Below are 27,653 nucleotides of genomic sequence, written 5' to 3' on the forward strand. Positions count from 1 at the left end.
CGTGGGATTTGCCATTTTTTTCCTTATTTTCTCACGGTCTCTCAAGGTGTACTTGATTGGCCATGGGCACACTATGGATCAGCCCTAGGTCTACCACAGATTTCAGGATGTTCATTCTTGGCCCATCACATTCTGATCAAGGTTTGAAATGTATTTAATATTCCGTAGAGGCTTAATACATGAAGCTCGGATGCCAGACAGCTTTGGAGCACTTTTGTCCACATCACTCAAATGAGGCTCCCCTGCAGGGCCTGGCTTAATGCGCCTTCCATTCCAAAATCATTTGCGCCATGTCACACCATAGTAGGATGGAACGAGCCGTACTGCGGCGGGACGCGCCGTGATTGAACGCGACGAAACAGCTACCATACACCCGAACTCAACGTGAGAATTGGGACAAAACGGGATGAAACAAAATGCACACCAAATGCAGCAGAATGTGACAAAATGTGAAAAGATTGTCGAGGGAAATGCATATGCTTGTTAAACTGCTGACCACCTCCATTTTTGTTACACCCTATTACGTACTGTCATGTTTTGTTACGTTACTCTAATTTACTATAACTGACTAGGTCCGCACTGTGACTGCTGTGGCAATTTTCTTTCAGGCTGAGTTACTAAGAAGGCTGAGTTACTAAGAAGCTCGGTCATCCGGGAGGATCTGAGTTGAGCCGCTGCTCCTCCACATTGAGAGGAGCCAGATGAGGTGGCTGGGGCATCTGATTTGGATGCCTCCCGGACGACCCAGGATACGCTGGAGAGACTATGTCTCTCGGCTGGACTGGGAATGCCTTGGGATCCCCCCGGAAGGGCTGGATGAAGTGGCTGGGAAGAGGGAAGTCTGGGCGTCCCTGCTAAAGCTACTGCCCCCGCGACCCGACCTCGGATAATCTGTAGAAAATGGATGGATGGATGGATAACCTTATAGAATAAATTTATAAGACAAAAGATCATCTGGCGTTGGACATCCTTGGTCAGGAAGGGGAAAAATTGGGACAAAACGACTGTGTGTAAGTGTGTACCTGGCATAAGTCTCTAGAGCAGTGGCTCTCAACCTTTTTAGGGTCCGGGGCCCCCGACTTCAACATTAGAAATGGGGGCGAGACACCTTATTAAAATGCAATGAATTACACTTGTGAAACAGAAGGAATTAGAGAAAAATCAAATCCTGTACCCTGCCCTGTGTAGTTTAGGTATATCAAGGTCTCAGTCACATTTGGGTAAAATCATCCTCTCTCTATAAATGTCATAGGATCTTTTTAAAAAGGTATTTTATTTTCACAGACTCCTTGCAATTACACCACATGCCATCTTGCTCGATGTACAGCTTTAGCTGTTCAACAGTCCAGGGTCTCCGTTGTCGTATTTTACGCTTCATAATGCGCCACACATTTTCAATGGGAGACAGGTCTGGGCTGCAGGCAGGCCAGTCTAGTACCCACACTCTTTTATTACGAAGCCACGCTGTTGTAACACATGCAGAATGTGGTTTGGCATTGTCTTGCTGAAATAAGCAGGGGCATCCATGAAAAAGACGTTGCTAAATGGCTTTTGCTTTGCATAGTAGAGTTTCAAGTTGCACTTACGGCTGTAGCGCCGAACTGTATTTACTGACATTGGTTTTCTGAAGTGTTCCTGAGCCCATGTGGTGATATCCTTTACACATTGATGTCGATTTTTGATGCAGTGCCACCTGAGGGATCGAAGGCCACGGGCATTCAATTTTGTTTTTTGGCTTTGCCGCTTACATTTCGCCAGATTCTCTGAACCTTTTGATATTATGGACCGTAGATGATGAAATCTGTAAATTTCTTGCAATTGTACATTGAGGAACATTGTCCTAAAACTGTTCGACTATTTTCCCACGCACCTGTTCACAAAGAGGTGAAGCTCGCCCCATCTTTGCTTGTGAATGACTGAGCAATTCAGGGACGATCCTTTTATACCCAATCATGGAACGATTTGCAGCCATAAAATTCTAAGTTAATGATGATTTGCTAAAAACAATTAAGTTTATCAGTTTGAACATTAAATATCTTGTCTTTGTAGTGTATTCAATTAAATATAGGTCGAACATTTGCAAATCATTGTATTCTGTTTTTATTTATGTTTAACACAACGTCCCAACTTCATTGGAATTGGGGTAAATGACAAAAGGTAATAGCTCTATATAAAACATCAAGCTTTGTTATCTCACCTGGCTAGGCTTACGAGAGCCATAGATAGAAAAGAAAGAGAAAAAAGCTCATCTTGCTAGGTCGCTACAGTGCGTCATCCTTTTTCATCAAAGCCTTTCTTCTTTCGTCTTCATTTTTTCCACCAAGTGTCATGGCCCTGTGTTTCAAGTTGTTTTTCTTTGTGTTGCAGGGCCTGGGTGGGCGTGGACATCGGTGACGCACCTGTCATGCATTGTAATCATCAGCCTTTTTAGGGGCCACCGTGACAGTGTGTGGGCGTCGGAATATTCACTCGTTTTTGCCGCCGTTCTGACCGCTGTCCAAATTTAGGCTCAATACGATTATACCACACGGACCGTTTGTCGTGTCTCCCTGCGTTATCTGTTTTTGATTCTCTCTGGTGGTGAGTTCCTTTAGTTTCGTATGTCTCGCCATCACATGCTCTGCCATTTAAGTAAAATTGTTTGGACCTCTGACCTGGAGTCTATTTTTTTTTTAGATCTGCCCTTACGGCATTGCCGATCGTGACACCAAGTGCCCTCATTTCTTCCCTCACTACATCTATTAACCTCATAACATTACCATTGCATTACAAATCATACAAGTACAATGCTTACCTTGAAGTGGACAAAGGCATGCCTATTTTTGAGGATTCAACTGACTTTACAAAAGAGTGACTGCATAGTTTTAATCAGAGCCGGCATTTTTCTGGGATAATTTTGGTTTAGGATATGGTACAAATATTCCCTTCAACCTCCCTAGTTATGACGTCATTTTCGCAGATGCCTGTACATCTTTTAAATCATAATTACCTTTTAAAAGAGCAAAAAAAAAACATACAAAACTTAAAAAAAATAAAAAAAATAAAAAAAATCTAATGTATCGAATTTAACGGATTCCCCCAAGAAAGTGTTAGAATTCAGTCAGAACTGGTTCTGTGACAGTGTACATTTTAGAGGTGTGGCTTAGGCAAAAGGTAAATCATTTGCTGTCGTGACTCATACCAGCCTCATCAGCCGTACTGTCGTTTGAGTCTCCGTCTTCTTTCGTTACTTCCACCTCTTTGACAAAGTTGGACGGGAAGAGCCCTGACTTGCCGTTAATGACGCCACTCCACCAACCCTCTTCAACCTGCATACACAAACAGATAAATTAGGACTGCTGCTTTGAAATGGCCAACTACTGAATTTATATTTCTGTTGAAACACTTGACAGCTACCTGTTACTTTGTATACTTGTATAGCTTATAAAATCCTCAATATTATTGCAACGACAAACTGCAACTTGTTTTTCAGAAAGTGAAAGAAATGACACACTCATTTTATCCCAACACCCCATATGCTTGATGACTCTCACTCTACCTTGTTTCACTATAACACTAAAAGCTTAGTAATAACCTTTTACAACCTGCTAATATAAAAACTGTTAAACCGTTCAGCAATACAGCACACAAAACAGTATTTTGCCTTAGGTTTTGTTTCTTAATAAAGACTATAGAGTACATTTGATGTAACCCACTTGCATCTTAGAAACTATGTAGAAAGTTATAAATACCTCTTCAGTGATGTCTACAATATCTCCAACTTTTAATTCCAGCTCATCTTCATTCTGAGGCTGATACTCAAAGATCACTTTGCAGCGTCTCTTCTGCAGCTCTGTGAAAAGAAGGTTGGGACGAAGTAAACAAACCGGCTGTGTAGCTTCATTTGTATGCATTTTTACATGTTCGTACCTGCAGGTCCTCTAATGTTAAAAAAGAGGGCGGTATGAGAAAGCAAGCAGTGTAAAAGTGTAAACTGTAGGAAATTGAAGCACGATGGAGAAAATAATTATATCTGGGATGTTTCAGTGGGAGGCCCTAGACATTACCTATTGATCAAGCATAGCTGCAAAGAAAAAAAAAAAAAGTTGGTACTTAGTTCAACTGCCCCAGGACAAAGCTATTCAAGTGGTACAACATGGGTGTGTGCACAATCTTAATCACAAATGACTTTCACTTCCTGATAAATGACTAATCTACTTGCCTAATACCCAAAAACTAAATATGAAAAATAAAAACAATGACAGGTGCATTAGAATTTTCTGCAGAATTATCACAACAGAATTCAGAGGAGGATGTGTTTGTGGGTCTTGCAAAGCACACAGTGCCTGTTTAATATACAGTTGCGTGCAAAATGGATAATATTAAAGACTTATATTTCAACCTTCTGCTAAAATCATTTTTAAAAAATTATCAATTCCAAAAATAAACACTGACCTAAATACAACAAAGAATTGTGGAAAAAAAATAAATATGTTTTTAAAGAATTTGATATCACATTAGCAGTATTAGTTTGTTGTAAAATTTCAACCTGAGGACTCCTGACTAAGAGGAGGCATTTTCCTAAATTTCCTTGATCAAGTATGGGGAAACTTATTTTAATTGAGTATATTAATCTTTCTGCAAGACAAATGCCATAGCGGAAGTCTACAAGGATGTAGCTTGGATTCCCATGTCATGTTTTGTCCTTCTTCAGGCAGAGCCAAGCAGCGCACTCTATTTTGCCTCAATTGCTTCAAGACTAAATTAATCAGCAATCAATTCCTCACTATCGACAAGTTCTTATTTATCATGTAATCGGTACAAAAATTATTAGGCCCATCCCTATCACATACAGTTAGAAATAAGAGTCTCTCGTCTGAACTTAACCATATGGCCTCATTCCTAAGGAAGATGTGCGGAGGACATAAAATAATGCCGGTTGAGCATCTCTTAAGGTCTCCCCCAAGTTTACTAAGTTTATGCAGACAAATCCTGGCTTAATCATAAAAGTCCAGTGTGCTGTTTATCCTGTTTATAGTCACAGAGGAGCTGAAGTCTATCCCAACTAATTGGGACTACAGGTTAAGCATACTCTGGACTCATCACTGACTCACGAACAGGGCTGGCGGATAGAAACAACCATTCACGGCTCATGCTCACACAATGTAAACTCTACAGAGAAAAGTCAGCAGGTTGCTTAAAAACAATACAACACAATACGCACAATACACACACACAATACACAATACAATACGCACAATACAGTATTGTATTATAATACTATACTACAGTATAGTATTATTTCCAACATAAATGTAAGAAAAAATTAAGTGTTGATTTTTTCCGATATTCAAAAAGTGTAATATTTCTTACTTTTTGTGGGAGCTGGTCGTGGCTGGAAACCACCTGTTGGGATACCAATGGTACTCATTCTCTGAACCAAGTTGGCAACATTCCCAACAGACTTCTCTCTCTTCAGAGGCTGAGCATATTCCTCTTTGTTGTCAGTTCTTGCTTCCTTGGCCTCCTGTTTTATTTCCTTTGAGAACAGCATGTATAGAACATGAATATTCAGTAAAAAATGTATTATAGGGGTAAACATTGCATTTGGAAATTCACTTCATATCTGTTGCTGACACATTTTTTAAGGTGTGCCACCGTTTAAGTTTTAGGGTATATCTCGAGTTCCCAAAATAAATGAGTTGTTTTAATCTAAAACAAAAACCAAAATAGACAAGATTTAGAAATCACTCTACCAATGACCCCTAAAACTAAATTTCTCATGACGAAGGTTAAAACAGACATAAAATAAATTCTTATACACAGGTTCTACTTGACATTGAACAATTGACCACATTAATGCCCTATGGGGGGCAGAAGCCAGTGCAAACTGTAGGCCGGTCCCAAGCCCGGATAAATGCAGAGGGTTGCGTCAGGAAGGGCAGCCGGCTTAAAACTTTGCCAAACAAATATGAGCGGTCATCGAAAGAATTCCATACCGGAATCGTGGCCCGGGTTAATAACGTCCGCCCCCGGCACCGTGAACCTGCAGGGCGCCGGTGGAAATTCAGCTACTGTGGGTCGAAGACGAAGGAGATGTGGAAAGCGGGTTCTTCGGCAGAAAGAGAAGAGGAAAGCACAGAGCCTATAATTGAATGTGGGGACTTCGAATCTTGGGACTATGACAGGAAAGTCTTGGGAATTGGTTGACATCATGATTAGGAGGAAGGTTGATATATTGTGTGGAAAGGAACTTGGAGGGACATATGGTAGTAGACTTTGCAAAAAGGATGGACTTTTTTCCAGAAGAGGCAGGAACATAGGGTGACCTACAAGAGCGGAGGTAGAAGCACAGAGGTGGATTACATCTCGTGAAGGTGGATTACATCTTGTGAAGGAGGTTACCGACTGTAAGGTAGTGGTAGGGGAGAGTGTGGCTAACCAGGATAGGATTGTGGTGTGTAAGATGACTCTGGTGGTGGGGAGGAAGATTAAGAAGACAAAGGCAGAGCAGAGAACCATGTGGTGGAAGCTGAGAAAGGAAGAGTGTTGTGCGGCTTTTCGAGAACAGCTGAGACAGGCTCTCGATGGACAGGAGGAGCTGCCAGATGACTGCACCGCTACAGCCAAAGTGATCAGAAAACAGGCAGGAGAGTACTTGGTGTATCTTCTGGCAGGAAAAGAGAGGAGACTTGGTGGTGGAACCTCAAAGTACAGGAAATCATACAAGGAAAGAGGTTAGCTAAGAAGAAGTGGGACACTGAAAGGACCGAGGAGAGGAGAAAGGAATACATTGAGATGAGACGTAGGGCAAAGGTAGAGGTGGCAAAGCCCGAACGAGGCATATGATGACATGTATGCCAGGTTGGACACTAAAGAAGGAGAAAAGGATCTATACAGCTTGGCCAGACAGAGGTTAAGGTGATTAAGGATAGAGATGGGAATGTTTTGACTGGTGCCAGCAGTGTGCTGGACAGACGGAAAGAATACTTTGAGGAGTTGATGAATGAGGAAAATGAGAGAGAAGGAGTAGAAGAGGCAAGTGTGGTGGACCAGGAAGTGGCAATGATTACTAAGGAGGAAGTTAGAAAGGCACTAAAGAGGATGAAAAATGGAACGGCAGTTGGTCCTGATGACATTCCTGTGGAGGTATGGAAGCATCTAGGAGAGGTGGCTGTGGAGTTTTTGACCATCTTGTTCAACAGAATTCGACCAGCTGAGAAGATGCCTGAGGAATGGAGGAAAAGTGTGCAGGTGCCCATTTTTAAGAACAAGGGTGATGTGCAGAGCTGTGGGAACTATAGAGTTGATGATCCACACAATGACGTTATGGGAAAGTAGTGGAGGTTAGGACAGAAGTGAGTATTTGCGAGCAACAGTATGGTTTCATGCCTAGAAAGAGTACCACAGATGCATTATTTGCCTTGAGGATGTTGATGGAAAAGTACAGAGAAGGTCAGAAGGAGCTACATTGTGTCTTTGTAGATCTAGAGAAAGCCTATGACAGAGTACGCAGAGAGGAACTGTGGTACTGCATGCGTTAGTCTGGAGTGGCAGAGAAGTATTTTAGAATAATACAGGACATGTACGACGGCAGCAGAACAGTGGTGAGGTGTGCGGTAGGTGTGACAGAGGAATTTAAGATGAGACATCGTGATCTGCAGTGAAAGCAGGGAGCAGATGGAGGAACAGTTTGAAAGATGGAGGCGTGCACAGGAGAGCAATGAAAATTACCCGAAGTAAAACAGAATATATGTGCATGAATGAGAGTGGTGGAGGGGGAAGAGTGAGGCTACAGGGAGAAGAGAGCAAGGGTGGAGGAGATCAAATACTTGGGGTCAACAGTCCAGAGCAACGGTGAGTGTGGTCAGGAAGTGAAGAAACGGGTCCAAGCAGGTTGGAACGGATGGAGGAAGATGTCAGGTGTGTTATGTGACAGAAGAATCTCTGCTAGGATGAAGGGCAACGTTTACAAGACAGTGGTGAGGCCAGACCTGATGTACGGAGTAGAGACAGTGGCACTGAAGAGACAACAGGAAGCAGAGCTGGAGGTGGCGGAAATGAAGATGTTGAGGTTCGTTCTAGGAGTGACCAGGTTAGATAAAATTAGAAATGAGCTTCTCAGAGGGACAGCGAAGGTTAGATGTTTTGGAGACAAAGTTAGGGAGAGCAGACTTCGATGGTTTGGACACATCCAGAGGAGAGAGAGTGAGTAAATTGGTAGAAGGATGATGAGGATGGAGCTGCCAGGCAAGAGAGCTAGAGGAAGACCAAAGAGAAGGTTGATGGATGTCGTGAGGGAAGACATGAAGGCAGTTGGTGTTTGAGAGGAGGATGCAGGAGATAGGCTTACATGGAAAAGGATGACACACTGTGGCGATCCCAAACGGGACAAACCGAAAGGAAAAGATTCTGACACTATCAGCACCAGTATAGTTGTGGTTGCTGTCATCATGGCCATTCTTCTGGAGTCCCTGCCCCTGTTGCTCAAACCCTCTATCCTGCATTTCTCTCTTCCTGCCTTCCGTCCCTCGACTCTGTCTCTTCATGTCAACACAACTGGCCGAGACAGACAGTCGCCCAGAGAGCCTTGGTACTATTTGATGTTTCTCCCTGAAAGTGATGTTATTTTTATCTTCAGATACAATGCATGACGAGTGTGGTTTTTGAGCTACTCAATGTGTAAAGTGCCTTTAGATAACTTGGTTGTGAATTGACGCTGAGCTGTATAAATAAAATTGACTACTCACTAATTGACTTGAATAAAATATTCACTGGGGTTGGGCGATTAATAAATATTTAATCGCGATTTCGATTTAGGCTTGTCACAATCATAAAAACTTTATAATCGAAGAAAAATTATTAATGAGCCGCAACACCGGTTGTGTATGCAAGTTCCTGCACCCTGAATGCACCCTTTGTTTCTTGTAGCAACGGTGTAACGCATTTTTTATTCTGCCCTCCCTGAGTGTGCTTTATGCTGTTAATTGACATCTCAGTTGGAGTATACTGTAAAACTTGACACACAACAAAAATACTTACTCACATTGAATATTTAAATACAAGACACATATCGTTTTAGAAATCGCCAACTTATACTGTCAGTTAATGGAAAACCCTATTGACCGGCAAGCAAACATGAGCATTAGATATCGGCTAGGTAGCCTTTTATCCTTTGCAAGGTCACGGACATTTTATTCTTATTGCACTATGCAACAGACAGGATCCAAAAGCATTTATTCGAACCTGTTTAAAATTCCATCTTACCTCACCTATAGCTTTTTAGACAGAAGTAACAACCCCACTCAAGTCGCGGGAAAGATTCCTCCTAAAATGTATTGTTATTGCAGTCAACTCTTGTCTGTGACATCATGAGAGCCAACAGCCAGTGACAACGATTATCATTGATGATGATGATTGTTGATGAGTCAAAGCCTTTTCAATGTGCCGCTATACTCACAGGTTTGTCTCAAACATACACTGAACAAAAATATAAATGCAATACTTTTGTTTTTGCTCCCATTTTTTGTGAGCTGCACTCAAAGATAGAAAACTTACATGCATGTTATATTGTATTCATTCACTAATAACTTCAATAGACACACTATAGGCTTTAATTACTTGTGCTGGGATCACTAACAGCAACACAGGTTATACTAACATATCAACTCACAGGTTCTTACAGGTGTTTAGACACTAAAAAAGAATCCCACCGCACCACTCGTCAGTTGCACTGCCTTCATTTTCCCACATCCTGTCCTCCCCTTTTCTGTCCTCTCTTATCTTGTTCTCTTGGTTAGTTATTGCATGTCCTCACTCAGTGCCACCACCCCCCATCTACAAATGACTGTTGTAATGTTACTTGTGTTCACACAGCACAGCAAAACTATTCCAGCACATAGGCATACAGATCCACCATTCTGCAAGGAAATGCAGTCGAACAGGACAGGTTTAAATAATAATAATAATTCTAATCACCTGAATTTGCTTAGAGTAATGTTGTACTTTCAATCATTGAGTTGCCTTGTATATGAAATGCACTGTATAAAGCTGCCAGTGCTTTGCCTTAAGCTAACGCCTGCTCGTAAACAATGGAGAGAGAGGTTAGCTCGCAGGCTAACACCCAGCTGGTTGCTATTTCGCCACGTCAACCATATTACTGGTTTCGGGTGAGGTTTAACCAACTGAAACACATAGCTAATAGTGCTGCACGATTAAGGCCAAAATAATAATCATGATTATTTTGATCAATATTGTAATCACGATTATTAATAGAAAATAGTTTTATTGCACTACCTTTCAACAATACGTATAACATTTTTCAGTGAAAAATGAAGCTTTCAAATAACAATAAATGATAGATAATTTTTTTTTAAATTTACCCCAAATAAATTCTACTTTACCAAGGACTATGTGCTCTTACAAAGTGTAATCACAAATTCTAACTTCATGGAAGCAAATACAGTTAATGCATAAAATGCAATAGCAGTCTGCAAGCGATGACTTCATTTAAAAATCCCTGTTAATATAGTGAATTGTCTAGGATGGTACGTCTCCAACGTCACCAACTGCAAAGATCTCGACAGTTGGGATTTCCCTTTTTATTTACTTCTGTTTTTTTTTTTTTTTTTTTTTTTTTTTTTTACTGCAGTCAGGCCAGCCCAAAGGTTGAAGTCAAGGCAGCTGCTACAATGTGATGATTAGGCCAACATCAAAATAAAAGCTTAATATATTGTTACATTGGACATCAATGCCATTTTAAGCTTTTATTTTGAAGTTGGCCACAGAGCGCAGTGCGGTGCTTAATGAAGCCTTAACCATACGTTCTCCCCCTGGTGATTGGGTGGCTGACTAGGTTGCGGGCACTGCTGCATATGAAGTACTATTTATATGCAGCAGTGTACGCATTTTAAATGTAAAAATAAAAAATGTAAACTAAAAAAAATAAATAGCCTCTGATCAGGCTCATTTAATTGTGGCAACTAAAATAGCGATCACGATTAAATTCGATTAATTGTGCAGCCCAAGTTGGAAATAATGTTGACAGGGAAATAGTGATAAAAATAAGAAGTGTTTGTGTGTGAATGAGAGAGAGTGAGTGAGAGGGAGGATAAAATTCAGTTATTTTTATTGCAGGGAAGCACGCAGGTTGAGGGGATGGCAAAAGAATTGTGTGTGTGTGTGTGCGCGACAGAAAAGCATTCATGTCTAAAACTGCAGGGAAATAATGTGTATTTCCGCTACTACAGGAGGTGCAGGCAGCTGGATATAAACACACGAGAATGACGGAAACAACCACAATAGGCAACGAAGAGAACGTGCATCCTTAAGGCCTCTTTATACTCCCGTGCTCGTGCGGCCGACAGCGACCGCATTGCATCACGTGACCTACGCATTGGGCCGCGCGGCCCCTCTGCGTCACTTGAGCGCACATGGCAAAAATTGTTGCTGCGCGTAGAAAGCCGCGGAGATCATCTCTCGTGATTGGTCCGTTTTAGTCACATGTTGTGATGACGTACTCAGCGCTCCCCTTGGTTCCACATACCTCCTACGCCGCCGCCTTCTTGATAGATTTTGCAGCATAATTAAACGTATCATCTGTTCATCTAGGTCCATTTATTCTAGCAGACACTGCTCCACGGTCGCCATTGTTGTTGCTTTGTTCCGGAAACTAAAGTAAAAACGGTTATCGGAAATGGCCAGAAATGCAGAGGAAACTCCACCCTGTGATGTCGTAGCCAACACCAGCCGTAGCGACACCCCCGACTTATAGGAGAACTGCAGTACATTTTCAAAACTGCGAGCGTGGGTTGCGCTCTAGTATAAAGGCAAACTGCGTGCGGGATAGCCGCAGTGATGTCAACGCGGTCACCGCCCGCGTGAGTATAAAGAAGCCTTTAGGGAGCTGTGTTGGAGAGACGTTCAGCTCTCTGCTGGCACATCACACTGGTGACCTACTGGCAAGTAGCCTACATCTGTACCTCAAGGAGTCAACAGGTTTAAAGGGGATCCACTGCATTGGTGGACATGACAACTTGAACTCTCGTTTATTTACTTTATAAAACTTTAGGGACCGATTTATTTAAATTTGCAGTTAACTTTATAAGAGATGCTGCTGACCATGATAACTCTGCATTTTTTGTTTTACAACTAAACAAAAATATATTTTTTTAAACAGTAACATTTCAATTATTGATTTTGGAAAACTACTATCGAAAACTTTAGGAAGCTATTTATTTGTTAAAGTTTCCATTTAACTTTGCAAGACATGCTGCTGAGCCTGGGAGCTCCCTGCAATTTTTGTTAGAATTTTAAAACAAAGATTTCTATTTTCTAAGATTTAAAATAAATAAATAACATGTTGCAAATCTGAAAAGCTGTTTAATAAAAGTGCTGAAAGGCATTCAAATGAAGTCAAACTGAGTTTTTATCATTTCATATTTTGACACCAATATTTTCATTTTTACTGCAAAACGAATATCGGCTCCAACTACTGGTTATTGGCCTCCTTGATGACTAATAATTGGTTTCGGCCCCGAAATAAAAACGGTCTATCACGACAATATAATACCCACTTCTCTCTAAAAGCCTGTATATTTTGAATACATATGATAACTTGGAATATGAATATTTTCAATATTCAATGTGTATAATATTTATGACGGGCAGGACACAGCAGGTGAGGCTGGGGGAGGTCACCTCATCCACACGCAGCATCAGCACTGGGACGCCCCAAGGTTGTGTCCTCTCTCCGCTGCTCTTCTCTCTCTACACGAACGACTGCACCTCAGCGAACCCGACTGTCAAACTCCTGAAGTTTGTAGATGACACCACTGTCATCGGCCTCATCAAGGACGGTGACCAGTCTGCATATCGACAGGAAGTGGAGCGGCTGGAGCTATGGTGCGGCCGACACAACCTGGAGCTGAACACGCTCAAGACTGTAGAGATGATCGTGGACTTCAGGAGGCATCCTTTGCCACAGCAGCCCCTCACGTTGTCCAGCTGCCTTGTGTCAACCGTCGAGACCTTCAAGTTCCTGGGAATTACAGTCTCTCAGGACCTGAAGTGGGCGACCCACATCAACTCCGTCCTCAAAAAGGCCCAGCAAAGGATGTACTTCCTGCGGCTTCTGAGAAAGCACGGCCTGCCGGAGGAGCAGCTGAGGCAGTTCTGCACAGCGGCCATCAAATCAGTCCTGTGTTCTTCCATCACAGTCTGGTTTGGTGCGTCTACAAAAAAGGACAAACTCCAACTGCTACGGACAATCAAAACTGCTGAAACGATTCTCGGTGCCCCCCTACCCACCCTTGAGGACTTGCACACTGGTAGGCGGTAGGTAGGCGCTACCGATCAATGCAAACTAGAACTAGCAGACATTCCAACAGCTTCTTCCCTCTTGCAATCAACTTCTTAAACACCTAACCGACAATTCCATTACAACATGCTGGCAATTTTTTTACTTGAGTTTTAATTATATATTACTCGTGCACTCACTGTAGTAGTCTCGCCATGCTGCACTATTTGCATATCTGTTGTTGACCAATACTGGCCACTCATGCCAGAGTAGCATCTGCTCCATTTGCACACTGATTGAGGAGTATCTGCAACATTTGCACAATCAACATTGTCCCAGATTATCGCACTACCCGTCACTTTAAACTCACTCCTTGAAGTCTTGGCGCCCTTTGCACAATGGTCATTCCACCGTACTATTGCAATATTAGTCATTCAAACTGCTCTGACCTGAGCAGCTGTGGCCTAATGGTGCAGATCACTGCCTGCCACCGTGGGGGACCTAGGTTCAAGACCCCGACTGGACCATCCACCAACACCCCCTGGGCTCACAGTTGTGGTGTCCTTGAGCAAGACACTGATACACCGAAATGCTCCCCTGGCGCTTCAGCTGCCCCCTGTTCCAGTGTGTTCCACTAACGTGTATATGTATGTGTTCACTGTGATGGGTAAAATGCAAAGAGCAAATTGAATGTGTATGCATGCATGTTCATGACAATAAAGGTGATTCTTCTTCTTCTCTAAGTGCTAGAGGACTGCATCTTTTTGCACAATTGTCATAAAAAAAAAAATGTACTGGCATTACCAGATAACTAGCAACCCTTTATTGCTCAGTGACTGTTTTTTGTCATTGTCTTTATGTTTCAAAAGTGTTCTCTGTCAATTGACTGTCTGTTGTCGTACTCGAGCGGCTCCAACTACCGGAGACAAATTCCTTGTGTGTTTTTTGGACATAATTTTCAAATAAAGATGATACTGATTACAGCAAGGTCGCTATTCCCTTCACAAGCCTCACATCCGCCAGCTCCCTCTTTCATTGGACCCCGGCAGCATCCCAAGCATTCAATCAACTCAAGACCCTGTTCACCAGTGCGCCCATTCTTCACCACCCCGACCCCTCCCTCCAGTTCGTGGTCGAGGTTGACGCCTCGGACACGGGGGCAGGGGCTGTTTTCTCGCAGCGGGACCCCACGACCCAGAAACTGCACCCCTGCGCCTTTTTTTCCCGCCGTCTGCCCCCTGCCGACAGGAACAACGATGTCGGCAACCGAGAGCTACTGGCCATTATATGAGCCTTGGAAGAGTGGAGGCACTGGTTGGAGGGGACTGAACAACCATTTATCATTTGGACCGACCACAAGAATCTCGCTTACCTCTGTTCCGCCAAACGCCTTAACCCCCGACAAGATCGCTGGGCTCTCTTCTTGAGCAGGTTTAATTTCAATCTCTCCTTCCGTCCTGGCTCCAAAAACGGCAAATCTGATGCCATGTCTCGACTTTACTCTCCCCCCACCAGCCCTGACAAACCGGAACCCATTCTTCCTTCCTCGTGCTTCGTTGGTGCTGCCACTTGGCAAACCGAACTGGTGGTTAAGGAGGCCCAAAAAAAAATCACCCGGATCCCAACACTCCAAACCGCCTGTTCATACCAGATTCTGCATGCTCTGACGTTCTTCAGCGGGCTCATACCTCCAAACTCACCTGTCATCATGGCATCACCCGCACCATTCAGTTAATCCGGCAGAATCTCTGGTGGCCCAGCCCAGCCTTGTTCAAGACACCCGGGAGTTCGTCCAAGCCTTGGTCCCATATTGCTCTGGACTTCGTTACCGATCTACCTCCTTCTGAAGGTAACTCTCACCATTGTCGATCGTTTTTCCAAATCTGTCCATTACATACCTCTCCCCAAGCTACCATTCGCCTTCGAAACTACTGACCTCCTTGTCCAGCATGTCTTAAGACTCCACGGTATTCCCATCGATATTGTCTCTGTCAGAGGTCCTCAGTTCTCATTCCTGGTGTGGAAGGAATTCTGTAAAGCGGTGGGCGCAGCAGCCAGCTTGTCATCGGGATATCATCCGCAGACCAACGGCCAGACAGAGCGGGCAAACCAATCCCTGGAATCAGCCCTCCGTTGTGTTGCCGCACGCAACCCCTCCTCCTGGAGCTCATTCCTCCCGTGGATTGACTACGACCACAACTCCCTCACCAGTTCCGCTACCCGTATGTCCCCATTCATGGCTTGGTATGGTTAGCAAACGCCATTGTTCAAGGAGCAGGAGCGGGCAGTGACAATCCCCCACAGTCAAGGATCATCTACAGCGGATCCAGGCTGTATGGAATGACGTCCGTGCAGCATTGACCCGGTCCGCCGCACGCAACAAACAGCTCGCGGCCAGTCATCGCTTCCCGACACCCAAATACAAGGTGGGCCAATTTGTCTGGCTTTCTTCTCACGACCTCCCACTTCAGACTGAATCCCGTAAACTCACTCCCCGTTTCATTGGTCCTTTCCCGATTACCAAAATCATCAATCCCACTTCGGTCCGGTTGAAGCTTCCACTGTCCTTGAAAATTCACCCAACCTTCCACGTCTCGTTGCTTAAGCCTGTCTCCACCTGCGCCTTAGTAAACTACTGGTTATTGGCCTCCTTGACTACTACTAATTGGCATCGGCCCCGAAATAAAAACGGTCTATCACAACAATATAATACCCACTTCTCTCTAAAAGCCTGTATATTTTGAATACATATGATAACTTGGAATATGAATATTTGGGAAAAAAAAGGAATATAATAATCCATCCATTTCCTTTACTGCTTATCCTCACTAGGGTCGCGGGCGTGCTGGAGCCTATCCCAGCTATCTTCGGGCGGGAGGCAGGGTACATCCTGAACCGGGCGCCAGCCAATCGTAGGGTACATACAAACAACCATTCGCACTCACATTCATACCTACGGGCAATTTAGAGTTGACAATCAACCTACCATGCATGTTTTTGGGATGTGGGAGGAAACCGGAGTGCCCGGAGAAAACCCACGCAGGCATGGGGAGAACATGCAAACTCCACACAGGCAGGGCCAGGGATTGAACCCTGGTCCTCAGAACTGTGAGGCAGACGCTCTAACCAGTCGTCCACCGTGCTGCCGGAGTATAATCAATCATCTATAATTAAATAACATCTTTAACTCGTTAACATCATTTCAATTTGAGGTGGATGACTGAAGGGTGTACCTGCATGGCAGTGGGAACAAGATTTGGCAATATGCTTAATTAGTCAGGATTTTTCATGGTTTAGAAAGGGAGAGTCGATGTTTTGTTAAGCGAGTAGCAAAGAAACAATAATGTTACTCTTCTTGAACCATACAGGACAGATCAATTCAATTCGAAATTGAAGCCTTGACAGTGTCAGTGCAGGAACATTCTATTGCACTAAACAATGACTGGGTTTACCATCCGCTTCCTGGTTCACATATGCTGACTTTGCACTTCCATTAAAAAGTTCAGTGTGTGTGTGTGTGTGTGCATGCATGAGTGTTTGCCAACTTCGTAAAAAAAAACACAATGCACACAAAGAGAAAGCTACACACACATACATACACACATATATATATGTGTGTGTATATATACATACGTATATATATATATATATATATATATATATATATATATATATATATATACACACACACACACACACACACACACAAACTATGATCACACACAAAATAGCTACAGATTATTACGCCACAGTCCTCACCGATTCAAATTGTTGGTTGGATTGTACGTGTGTGTATAAATAATTGGCATGTCTATAGCTAACTTACTCAGCTAACGAACAGCCTCTCTGTTTGCGATGTAGTCTTTCCTCAGTGACATGGTCAGACCATGAACTATGATCTAGGCCAAAGACGCATGGTCCCATTACCTAAGAATACTTTACGAAGATGCATGTCAACTCATCCTGGTCATGGCAGAGCAAAGTTTAATCTCTTACCATTTCATGTCGTTCAGCAGCAATACCAATTAAAAAGGGAGCAGGGGGATGAAGAACAACCTCTGAGATGGCGCTAGCCTCACAAAGGTTCAAGAACCGGTAGGTACTGCTTCTTAGCGGACTAACTATCAAAGCACAGTGACAGACCCAGTCTTCTTAGCAGATTACCTATTTTACTATCAAGGATTTATAGACTGGAGAAAAGCAGCAGACGCTGCAGAGACTGAATATGCAGAGGGAGACGACACATTCATGGTGCAAAAGTTCAAGAACCGGTAGGTACTGCTTCTTAGCGGACTAACTATCAAAGCACAGTGACAGACCCAGTCTTCTTAGCAGATTACCTATTTTACGATCAAGGATTTATAGACTGGAGAAAAGCAGCAGACGCTGCAGAGACTGAATATGCAGAGGGAGACGACACATTCATGGTGCACTAACTGAAGAGAAAATCTTGAAGTCAGGTGACTCCAGTGATGGTCATAATATGTCCCCACCCAAACGAATCAATAGTAGACATCAGAAATGTGAAGGGAAGGATTGTTGGTATTTGAACTTTGAAATAAATACACCCCGTCCACTAGATGTCAAGGTAACACTAAGACGGTAGCAATATGGAATTGTAAATGTCAGCTCGATTACAAATTAAAACAAATCATATCAACAGTGTTCAAAGGAAGAGTGTAGAGTGCAGTGGTAGCTTGAAGCCATCTCATTCAGGGAAAGTAGCCAAAGAGCCACTGCAATCTACTGCATTTGCAAGGTTATAATCAATCCTAAAGAGGTGACTTAAATATGCAACCTCTTTTGTCCCCAATGAACAAAATATTCACCTCCTCAGAAACTGAATTAAAAATATGTTTATATTAATAGTTATTTCCACGCCCGAAGATAGCTGGGATAGGCTCCAGCACGCCCGCGACCCTCATGAGAATAAGCGGGAAAAGAAAATGGATGGATAATTATGTCCACTATAAACAAATCAATCTTAAAACTACTTCAGCCTGAAACGTCCCGATACACTACTTTGATGCCAGTAGGCTTAGATAACACTCGGGCAGCACAATGAATTAAATTTTTGCGATTTTGGCTGCCATGATTAAATGAGCCCGATCTTCGGGAATTTTTTTATTTTTAAAACGCGGGCACTGCTGCATATGAAAAGTGCTTATACACATATGAAAGTCAAGATAAATGTTAATAAACTCGTTTTTCACAGATTAGGAAGAATATATGCCTGTGAGTATTGTTATATTACCTGTCTGTATGTGTTACTAAGGCGTTTGTGTGCAAAGAGTCATTATTTGAAGGTACATTCCTCCCATGACCAAATGCTATTTGCAAGCCCGTCAATAGGGTTTTTCACTGTTAGGATTAAACTGGCAATTTTTAAAACAATGTGTGTCTAGTATTTAAATATAGAATAAGGGTAATTATTTTTGTTGTTCGCTTAGTTTTACAGTAAACTCCAACTGAGGTGTCAATAAACATCTTAAAGCATGCTCAGGGAGAGCAGTTTAACATTCTACAGGCTTCTCCTAGCGTCATCACAACATCCCGTCTTGGACAGGATGTTTTGGTGATTAAAGAATTTCAGACCGACACTGAAAATGCAGTTTTGGGCCATTTTCGGTGGGCGAAAATTTGCAGTGACTTAGAGAAAAGTGTACTGGCCCGAGCGAGTCAGTGTCTATACGTAGGTGGTGGCCCAACACAGCAGTGTTTTGGCCCCGAGCCACCGTTAATGTTGGACCCTATATTCCGCAGTGCCTGCAACCTAGTCAGCCAGCCACCAGGGGGTGAACGCAATGTTAAGGCTTCATTCAGTAAGCTCTGGCAATGCCCTCCGGGGCCAACTTCAAAGTAACAGCCTAAAATGGCATTGATGTCCAATGTAGTAATTTATTAAACTTGTATTTTGAAGCTGGCCCTCGCAGCACGTTGGCGGAGAGACGGAGTGTCACGGTAAGACATACTGTATTATTAACAATCATCTCAGCGGCTGCCTTGACTTCAACATTTCAGCTGGCCTGACCGCAGTGCAAAACGGCATTAGTAAATAGAGAGAGAACGCGCAAACATCAAGGTCTTTGAAGTTTGTGCCCGTGCACGACTAACGACGGTCAAGCAGATTAAGAGAGACGTACCCATTGAATGAAGAAGAGTAGAATGTTTCGGGTGTATTTTTTTTATTTTTATTTTATTTATCGTTTATTCTTATTTAAAAATTCATTTTGCACTGAAAACTGTTTACATATTGTTAGTTGAAAAGTAGTTCAATAAAAATATTTTTCCCTAACATGAAGAATAATTGTGACTAATAATCATGATTACAATATTGATCAAAATAATTGTGTTTATTGTTTTCGCCATAATCGTGCAGTCCTACATAACACAGTTTTTGTTGTTGTTGTTGTTGTTTTTTTACTTGCAATACAATACAGTACTGGGGTTCCTTGATCCACGACCCAGTTTAAATCTTACGGCAGCGATGTAACCTGAATGTAAATATACAAATTGGACGCACCGTAGTTACATAGTCAACGCTGACCTACTCTTAACACAGTAATAGAGGAATAATGAAAGTAAATATTTGCATGAAAAACACTTCATTCAATTATAACTGACTGATTTACTCCTACGATAACCCTGCTTTAACCGTGTGTGCCTATATAACTCAACACAGCCAACATGGATTAAAGATAAAAAAAACTCAATGGCAAAATATCCCATCAGTGTCAATCTGCTATGTCTATGAAAAGAAAGCGTTGGCCCACTGATAAGTTCAGGCAAGGTCTTCGCATCCTGGAACGAATCTAGATCAAGGTGGAATCCTTAATGGAGAATGATCCGATTCATGTTCCAACTCACGGTTTTCCTCATCTACACAAGAACAAAAACACTATGAGCACCCTGAGTTGCATTGTGTGGGTTGGAGAGAGACACTTTTGGTGTGGTAGTTGCAGTGATCAACTCAATACAACTATGCATTATATTGCTTGATTTTGAAGACAAAGTGTAAGTAAAGTGTTTCCACCTGTTTCCAAACAGGACGTAACTACAATGAATGGGTGGATCGTTTGTTAATTGTTGTGTCAGCTAAAATGTCACCTGGTTCACTGCAGCCTCCTTTGGTCACATTCTCATTGAACTGTAATCAAGTCAAATGAATTTAATTTTATTCATAAAGAACCTTTGCAGAAAAACAAACAAGTTGCTTCACGATTCAAAATCTAAATTGAATTAGTTCCTCCCGACTCAAAAACATATACCCACAGATAAGAACGAAAAGAATATGAATACTGTATAAAATGACAAAATATGCATTAATGCATTATGTATCAATTGTCAAAGACATTTGATGCACATAATTCATATCGCGATGTCCGGACAGAATATTTCATAAAATATACCAAGGTTATTGAAGGTAATGAAATTGTAAAATGATGCTATAGCAAATACCTCTTGGATTGGTTGCTATCGCAGCAGACCATAATCACTCAGTCCAACCCAGATGCAAACACAAGGGCAAAAAAAACATGCAATGTAGTGAATTCAGAAGCAAAAAACATTTGCTCTCACCTTAACAAAGTTGTCAGGAAAGAGCCCCCTTTTCCCGTTGAGATCTCCCTCCATCCAGCCATCCTCTTGTATGCAGCACACATTCTTTATGAGATCCCCCTTTCGCAAGGTCAGCTCATCTTCATGGAGCGCTTCGTAGTCAAACTCCACAACAACCTCTGCTCCGGACACCACAGGTTGGAGGGTCATAGAGTGGAAAACAGAGGAGGGGGGGGATACACAGAGGGAAAGTAAGAAGAGAGGAAGCCAAAACACAAAGGAGGAACATGGAGGGGTCGGATACAAAAATAGCAGACATAGCAAAATACAAACTAGACATCCATCCATCCATCCATTTTCTGTACCGCTTTTCCTCACTAGGATTGCGGGTGTACTGGAGCCCATCCCAGCTATCTTTGGGTGAGAGGCGGGGTACACCCTGAACTGGTTGCCAATCGCAGTACAAAATAGACATTTTGACAAATTAATGATAATTAGTACAGTAATTAAAACAATTCAAACTAATATTTCAAGAAAATATTTAAAATGGAGGCAGATGGATGAAGACAGCTTTTAATAATTTACTTTTTAAACTGCTAGTTTGGCATATTCCGATTTCTAGTTAACATTCAATACATTCAACGGAACCTCTAAACCAGGGGTGTCAAACTAATTTTTGTCTCGGGCCGCATTGTAGTTATGATTTCCCTCAGAGGGCCCTTTAGAAGAGTGAAACCATCATCATATTATCATATTATTACCATTACACAACAAATTGAGGGATACGTACTTTTTAAATCAGAAGACAAGGATAATAGTTTGTTCAAGTATTGTTTAAGTTACATGAGGGCAGTTGGTGTTAGAGAGGAGGATGCAGGAGATAGGCTTGCATGGAAAAGGATGACACGCTGTGGCGACCCCTAACGGGACAAGCCCAAAGGAAAAGAAGAAGAAGAAGACTGTAGAAGAAGGGTTTGGTAACAGAAAAATGCAATAGCTCAACATTATTGTTTATTATTATGACAATTTGGAATTTGGGGACAAAAATCACAGAAGTTGACGAGCATGATTTGCTTTCGCGGGCCACATAAAATAATGTGGCGGGCTGCATCTGGCCCTCGGGCCTTGAGTTTGACACCTATGCTCTAAACTCTCAGATCGTGCATTACAGAATTTAACCACATTTCCATATTATGGAAAAAACAAATCAACCATGAGCCAAAATTAATTGCACTTACTATTGAAGCTTGTACTTATAGAGTAAAAGTACAAAATAAGTTTTAGGATTGACGGATAGGTCAGAGACTAACTTGTACGGTCCATTAATGGGAGATTAAAACATGCTGTTAAACTATCAGATAATCTGATCAATTTAAATCATAATGTTTCATCACATTATTGAACTACAAGGTGGATCAGAAAGGTTCCAGGACTGCTGTCACAATAGATACAAATCTTGGCTGCTTCACCATGACAACATGCCTGCTCACAATGCCCTGAGAATCTGTCAGTCCCTGGTCATGAAGCACATTGCTGTGCTGGAGCAACCTCCCTATTCACCCAACCTGGCTCTGTGATTTTTTTTTCCCCTTCTCTTTCCCAAGGTCAGGAGTATCATTAAGGGGACCTGTTTTAAATCGTGGACAACATCAAGACGGAGCTGCAGGGGATCCCGAAAAGCGTGGCAGGGAATGTGAGTTTAGACTTCAAGGGAATTACTTTGAAAATGAATACCAGTAATATATAGTTTGAATGTTGAATATACTGTATCTATGGTGACAGCAGCCCTGGAATTGTTCTAACAAACCTCTTATAGTACAAATCCACATGAGAAACTGTTAACACTAACTGTAAGCTTTCAAAATTTTCTGTATTCATTCAGTTATGGGAGTAGAACAAAAATGCAAAGAAGAGTCAAAAGAACAGTTTGGTGTATAATGTTTACAGTAGGGCTGCACTTCTTTTCCTTTCATCTTGTCCCGTTAGGCCGTATCTCCTGCATCCTCCTCTCGAACACCAACTGCCCTTGTGTCTTCCCTCACGACATCCATCAACCTTCTCTTTGGTCTTCCTCTAGCTCTCTGGCCTGGCAACTCCATCCTCATCATCCTTCTACCAATATACTGACTCTCTCTCCTCAAGATGTGTCAGAACCATCGAAGTCTGCTCGAACTTTGTCTCCAAAACATCTAACCTTGGCTGTCCCTCTGAGAAGCTCATTTCTAATTTTATCCAACCTGGTCACTCCAAGAGCGAACCTCAACATCTTCATTTCCGCCATCTCCAGCTCTGCTTCCTGTTGTCTCTTCAGTGCCACTGTCTCTAATCTGTACATCATGGCTGGCCTCACCACTGTTTTACAAACTTTGCCCTTCATCCTAGCAGAGACTCGTGTCACATAACACACCTGACACCTTCCCCCACCTGTTCCAACCTGCTTGGACCGGTTTCTTCACTTCCTTATCACACTCAACATTGCTCTGGATTGTTGAGCCCAAGTATTTAAAGTCCTCCACCCTTGCTATATCTTCTCCCTGTAGCCTCACTCTCCCCCCCTCAACGCCTCTCATTCATGCACATATATTCTGTTTTACTTTGGCTAATCTTCATTCCTCTCCTTTCCAGTGCATGCCTCCACCTTTCTAACTGTTCCCCCACCTGCTCCCTGTTTTCACTGCAGATCACAATGTCATCTGCAAACATCATGGTCCACGGGGATTCCAGTCTAACCTCATGTGCCAGCCTATCCATCACCACTGCAAACAGAAAAGGGCTCAGGACTGATCCCTGATGCAGTCCCATCGCCACCTTAAACTCCTCTGTCACACCGACAGCACACCTCACCACTGTTCTGCTGCCCTCATACATGTCCTGTATTATTATTATTATAATAACATATTTCTCCGCCACTCCAGATTTCTGCATGCAGTAGCAAAATTCATATCTGGGTACTCTGTCATTGGCTTTCTCTAGATCCATAAAGACACAATGTAGGTCCTTCTGACCTTCTCTGTACTTTTCCATCAACATCCTCAAGGCAAATAATGCATCTGTGGTACTCGTTTTAGGCATGAAACCATACTGTTTCTCGCAAAAACTTCTGTCCTGAGTCTAGCCTCCACTACTCTTTCCCATGACTTCATTGTGTGGCTCATCAACTTTATTCCTCTATAGTTCCCACAGTTCTGCACATCACCCTTGTTCTTAAAAATGGGCACCAGCACACATTTCCTCCATTCCTCAGGCATCTTCTCAGCTGCTAGAATTCTGTTGAACAAGCTAGTCAAAAACTGGACTTTAGTGTCCAACCTGGCATACATGTCATATGCCTCTTGTTTGGCCTTTGCCACCTCTACCTTTGCCCTACGTCACATCTCAATGTATTTCCTTCTTCTCTCCTCGGTCCTCTAAGTGTCCCACTTCTTCTGAGCTAACCTCTTTCCTTCTATGATTTCCTGTACTTTGAGCTTCCTTCTCTCCTTTCCTGGCAGAAGATACACTACATACTCTCCTGCCTCTTTCTCTGATCACCTTGGCTGTAGTGGTCCAGTCTTCTGTAAACTCCTCCTGTCACGTCACGGTGCTCAGCACACACTGCAGCCTGCATTTGAAGTCGCTATTCTTAAACTGTAAACCATTCTACTCGCCACGTGAGTTTGCATCGTTCATACTGGCTGGAGTCTATATTACGCCTCAAGCTAGCACAAACGCCGCATTGCTAACGCTCGCCGAACAAGTCAACGAAATTGAAAAAAAAACACCCGGACTCACCCCTCATTATTCTTGGGGACTTTAACAAAGCTAAACTCAACCACGAACTCCCTAAATACAAGCAGCACATCGACTGTCCTACCAGGGAAAATAATACTTTGGAGCACTGCTACACTACGGTAAAAAACGCATACCGTGCTATACCTCATGCAGCCCTGGGCTCGTCTGATCACTGCTTAATTCACTTAATACCGACATACAGGCAAGAACTTAAATGTGCGAAGCCTACAGTGAAAACAGAAAAAAGTGGACCAATGAAGCCAAGATGGGACTTCAAAGCTGTTTAGACTGCACAGACTGGAGTGTCTTTGAAAATTCAGCTGGCAGCCTGGATGAATATACGGACACTGTCACATCCTATATCAGTTTCTGTGAAGAGGTTTGTGTACCAACAAAATCATTTCGCACATTAAACAACAACAAGCAGTGGTTCACTGCTAAACTTAAGCAGCTTCGCCAAGCTAAGGAGGACGCATATCAGAGCGGGGACAGGGCCCTGTATAATCGAGCTAGAAACCAGCTGACTAAAGAAATTAACATTGCAAAGAGGATCTATGCAGCAAAGTTGGAAAAACAGTTTAGCACAAATGACTCTAAATCAGTCTGGCATGCATTCCAATCGCTGACTAATTACAAGCAACGATCCCCCCAAGCTGAGAACAATAGCACACTAGCCAACGACTTGAATACCTTCTACTGCAGATTTGAAAAGGACAATTTCACACCACAACCACACCTCTGACTTCTGCGTTAACCATCCATGAACAGGATGTGAGACGCATCTTCAAACAACAGAAGAATAAAAAAGCGGCAGGCCCGGACCATGTGTCCCCATCCTGCCTCAAAGTCTGCGCGGACCAGCTCGCTCCAGTCTTCACTCAGATCTTCAATAGATCTTTAGAAATGTGCGAAGTTCCATCCTGTTTCAAACACTCCACCATCATTCCAGTCCCCAAGAAACCTGCAATCTCTGGTCTGAATGACTACAGGTCTGTCGCTTTGAGATCTGTGGTCATGAAGTCCTTTGAACGTCTCGTGCTGGACCACCTCAAGAGTGTCACAGGTCCCCTGCTGGACCCCCTGCAGTTTGCCTACCAAGCGAACAGGTCTGCGGATGATGCAGTCAACATGGGACTGCACTTTATCCTAGAACACCTCGACAGTGCAGGGACCTACGCGAGGATCCTGTTCGTGGACTTCAGCTCAGCGTTCAACACAATCATCCGTGAACTCCTTTCAACCAAGCTTCTCCAGCTCAGCGTCTCACCTGCCATCTGCCAGTGGATTTACAGCTTTCTGACGGGCAGGACACAGCAGGTCAGGCTGGGGGAGGCCACCTCCTCCACACGCAGCATCAGCACTGGGGCGCCCCAAGGTTGTGTCCTCTCTCCGCTGCTCTTCTCTTCTTTCTCTACACGAACGACTGCACCTCAGCGAACCCGACTGTCAGACTCCTGAAGTTTGCAGATGACACCACTGTCATCGGCCTCATCAAGGACGGTGACGAGTCTGCATATCGACAGGAAGCGGAGCGGCTGGAGCTGTGGTACGGCCGACACAACCTGGAGCTGAACACGCTCAAGACTGTAGAGATGATAGTGGACTTCAGGAGGGATCCTTCGCCACAGCTGCCCCTCACATTGTCCAGCTGCCTTGTGTCAACCGTCGAGACCTTCAAGTTCCTGGGAATTACAATCTCTCAGGACCTGAAGTGGGCGACCAACATCAACTCCGTCCTCAAAAAGGCCCAGCAGAGGATGTACTTCCTGCGGCTTCTGAGAAAGTACAGCCTGCCACCGCAGCTGCTGAGACAGTTCTACACAGCGGTCATCGAATCAGTCCTGTGTTCTTCCATCACAGTCTGGTTTGGTGCTGCTACAAAAAAGGACAAACTCCGACTGCAACGGACAATCAAAACTGCTGAAAGGATTGTCGGTACCCCCCTACCCACCGTTGAGGACTTGCACGCTGCCAGAACTAAGACAAGGGCGTGCAAAATCCTCTCGGACCCTCCGCACCCCGGTCACCAGCTCTTCCAGCTCCTTCCCTCAGGTAGGCGCTACCGATCAATGCAAACTAGAACTAGTAGACATTCCAACAGCTTCTTCCCTCTTGCGATCAACTTCTTAAACACCTAACCTATAATTCCATTACAACAAGCTGGCAATTTTTTGACTTGAGTTCGTTGTCACATTTCTGTGGGGCCAATTATGTATTACTCGTGCACTCACTGTAGTTGTCTCGCCATGCTGCACTATTTGCATATACTGGCCACTCATGCCAGAGTAGCATCTGCTCCATTTGCACACTGATTGAGGAGTATCTGTAACATTTGCACAACCAACATTGTCCCAGATGATCGCACTACTCGTCACTTTAAACCGCATACACTCTTTGAAGTCTCAGCGCCCTTTGCACAATGGTCATTGCACCGGACTATTGCACCGGACTATTGCAATATTAGTGTTGATCACTGAAGGCCAGCGTGCAAGTGCATGCACATCAGAGTAAAGAATCCTTTACTATTGACAAGCAATGCCTTATAGAGCTTTTGAATATTCAGTTAAATGTGACTGTGATCCCCTCCTGGAAGCCGTCACCTTATCGTGGTGGACGGGTTTGTGTGTCCCAATGATCGTAGGAGCTAAGTTGTCTGGGGCTTTATGCCCCCAGCAGGGTCACACATGGCAAACAGGACTATGGACTCAGCTTTCTCAGCCAAGCCTGGAGGTGGGGCTCGAAGGAGAGCGCCTGGTGGCCGGGCCTGCACCCATGAGGCCCGGACGGGCACAGCCCGAAAGGGTAACGTGGGTCCCCCTTCCCATGGGCTGACCACCTGTCAGGTGCAGTGCGAGCTGGGCGGTGGCCGAAGGCAGGGATCTTGGCGATCCGATCCCTGGCAACAGAAACTGGCTCTAGGGACGTGGAATGTCACCTCTCTGGCAGGGAAGGAGCCCGAGCTGGTGTGTGAGGTCGAGAAGTTCCGACTTGATCTAGTCGGACTCGCCTCCACACACATCTTGGGCTCTGGTACCAGTCCTCTTGAGAG

The 27,653-nt window shown here is 43.5% G+C and overlaps 1 protein-coding gene across 3 annotated transcripts in view; it reads right to left on the reverse strand.

Annotated features, from left to right (window-relative positions):
- cd2ap (CD2-associated protein) overlaps positions 1–27,653 on the reverse strand; it is an 85,503-nt gene that overhangs the window by 36,063 nt on the left and 21,787 nt on the right. For all 3 annotated transcript variants that reach the window (XM_061704051.1, XM_061704050.1, XM_061704049.1), the window contains exons 2-5: positions 20,855–21,012; positions 5,353–5,518; positions 3,732–3,832; positions 3,182–3,308 (exon numbers count right to left, since the gene is read on the reverse strand). In XM_061704051.1, the coding sequence (XP_061560035.1) occupies positions 3,182–3,308; positions 3,732–3,832; positions 5,353–5,518; positions 20,855–21,012 (552 nt within the window). The remainder of the gene's footprint in view (positions 1–3,181; positions 3,309–3,731; positions 3,833–5,352; positions 5,519–20,854; positions 21,013–27,653) is intronic.

This window comes from Phycodurus eques, chromosome 18 (genome assembly GCF_024500275.1).
Source record: "Phycodurus eques isolate BA_2022a chromosome 18, UOR_Pequ_1.1, whole genome shotgun sequence".
Lineage (NCBI taxonomy): Eukaryota > Metazoa > Chordata > Actinopteri > Syngnathiformes > Syngnathidae > Phycodurus > Phycodurus eques.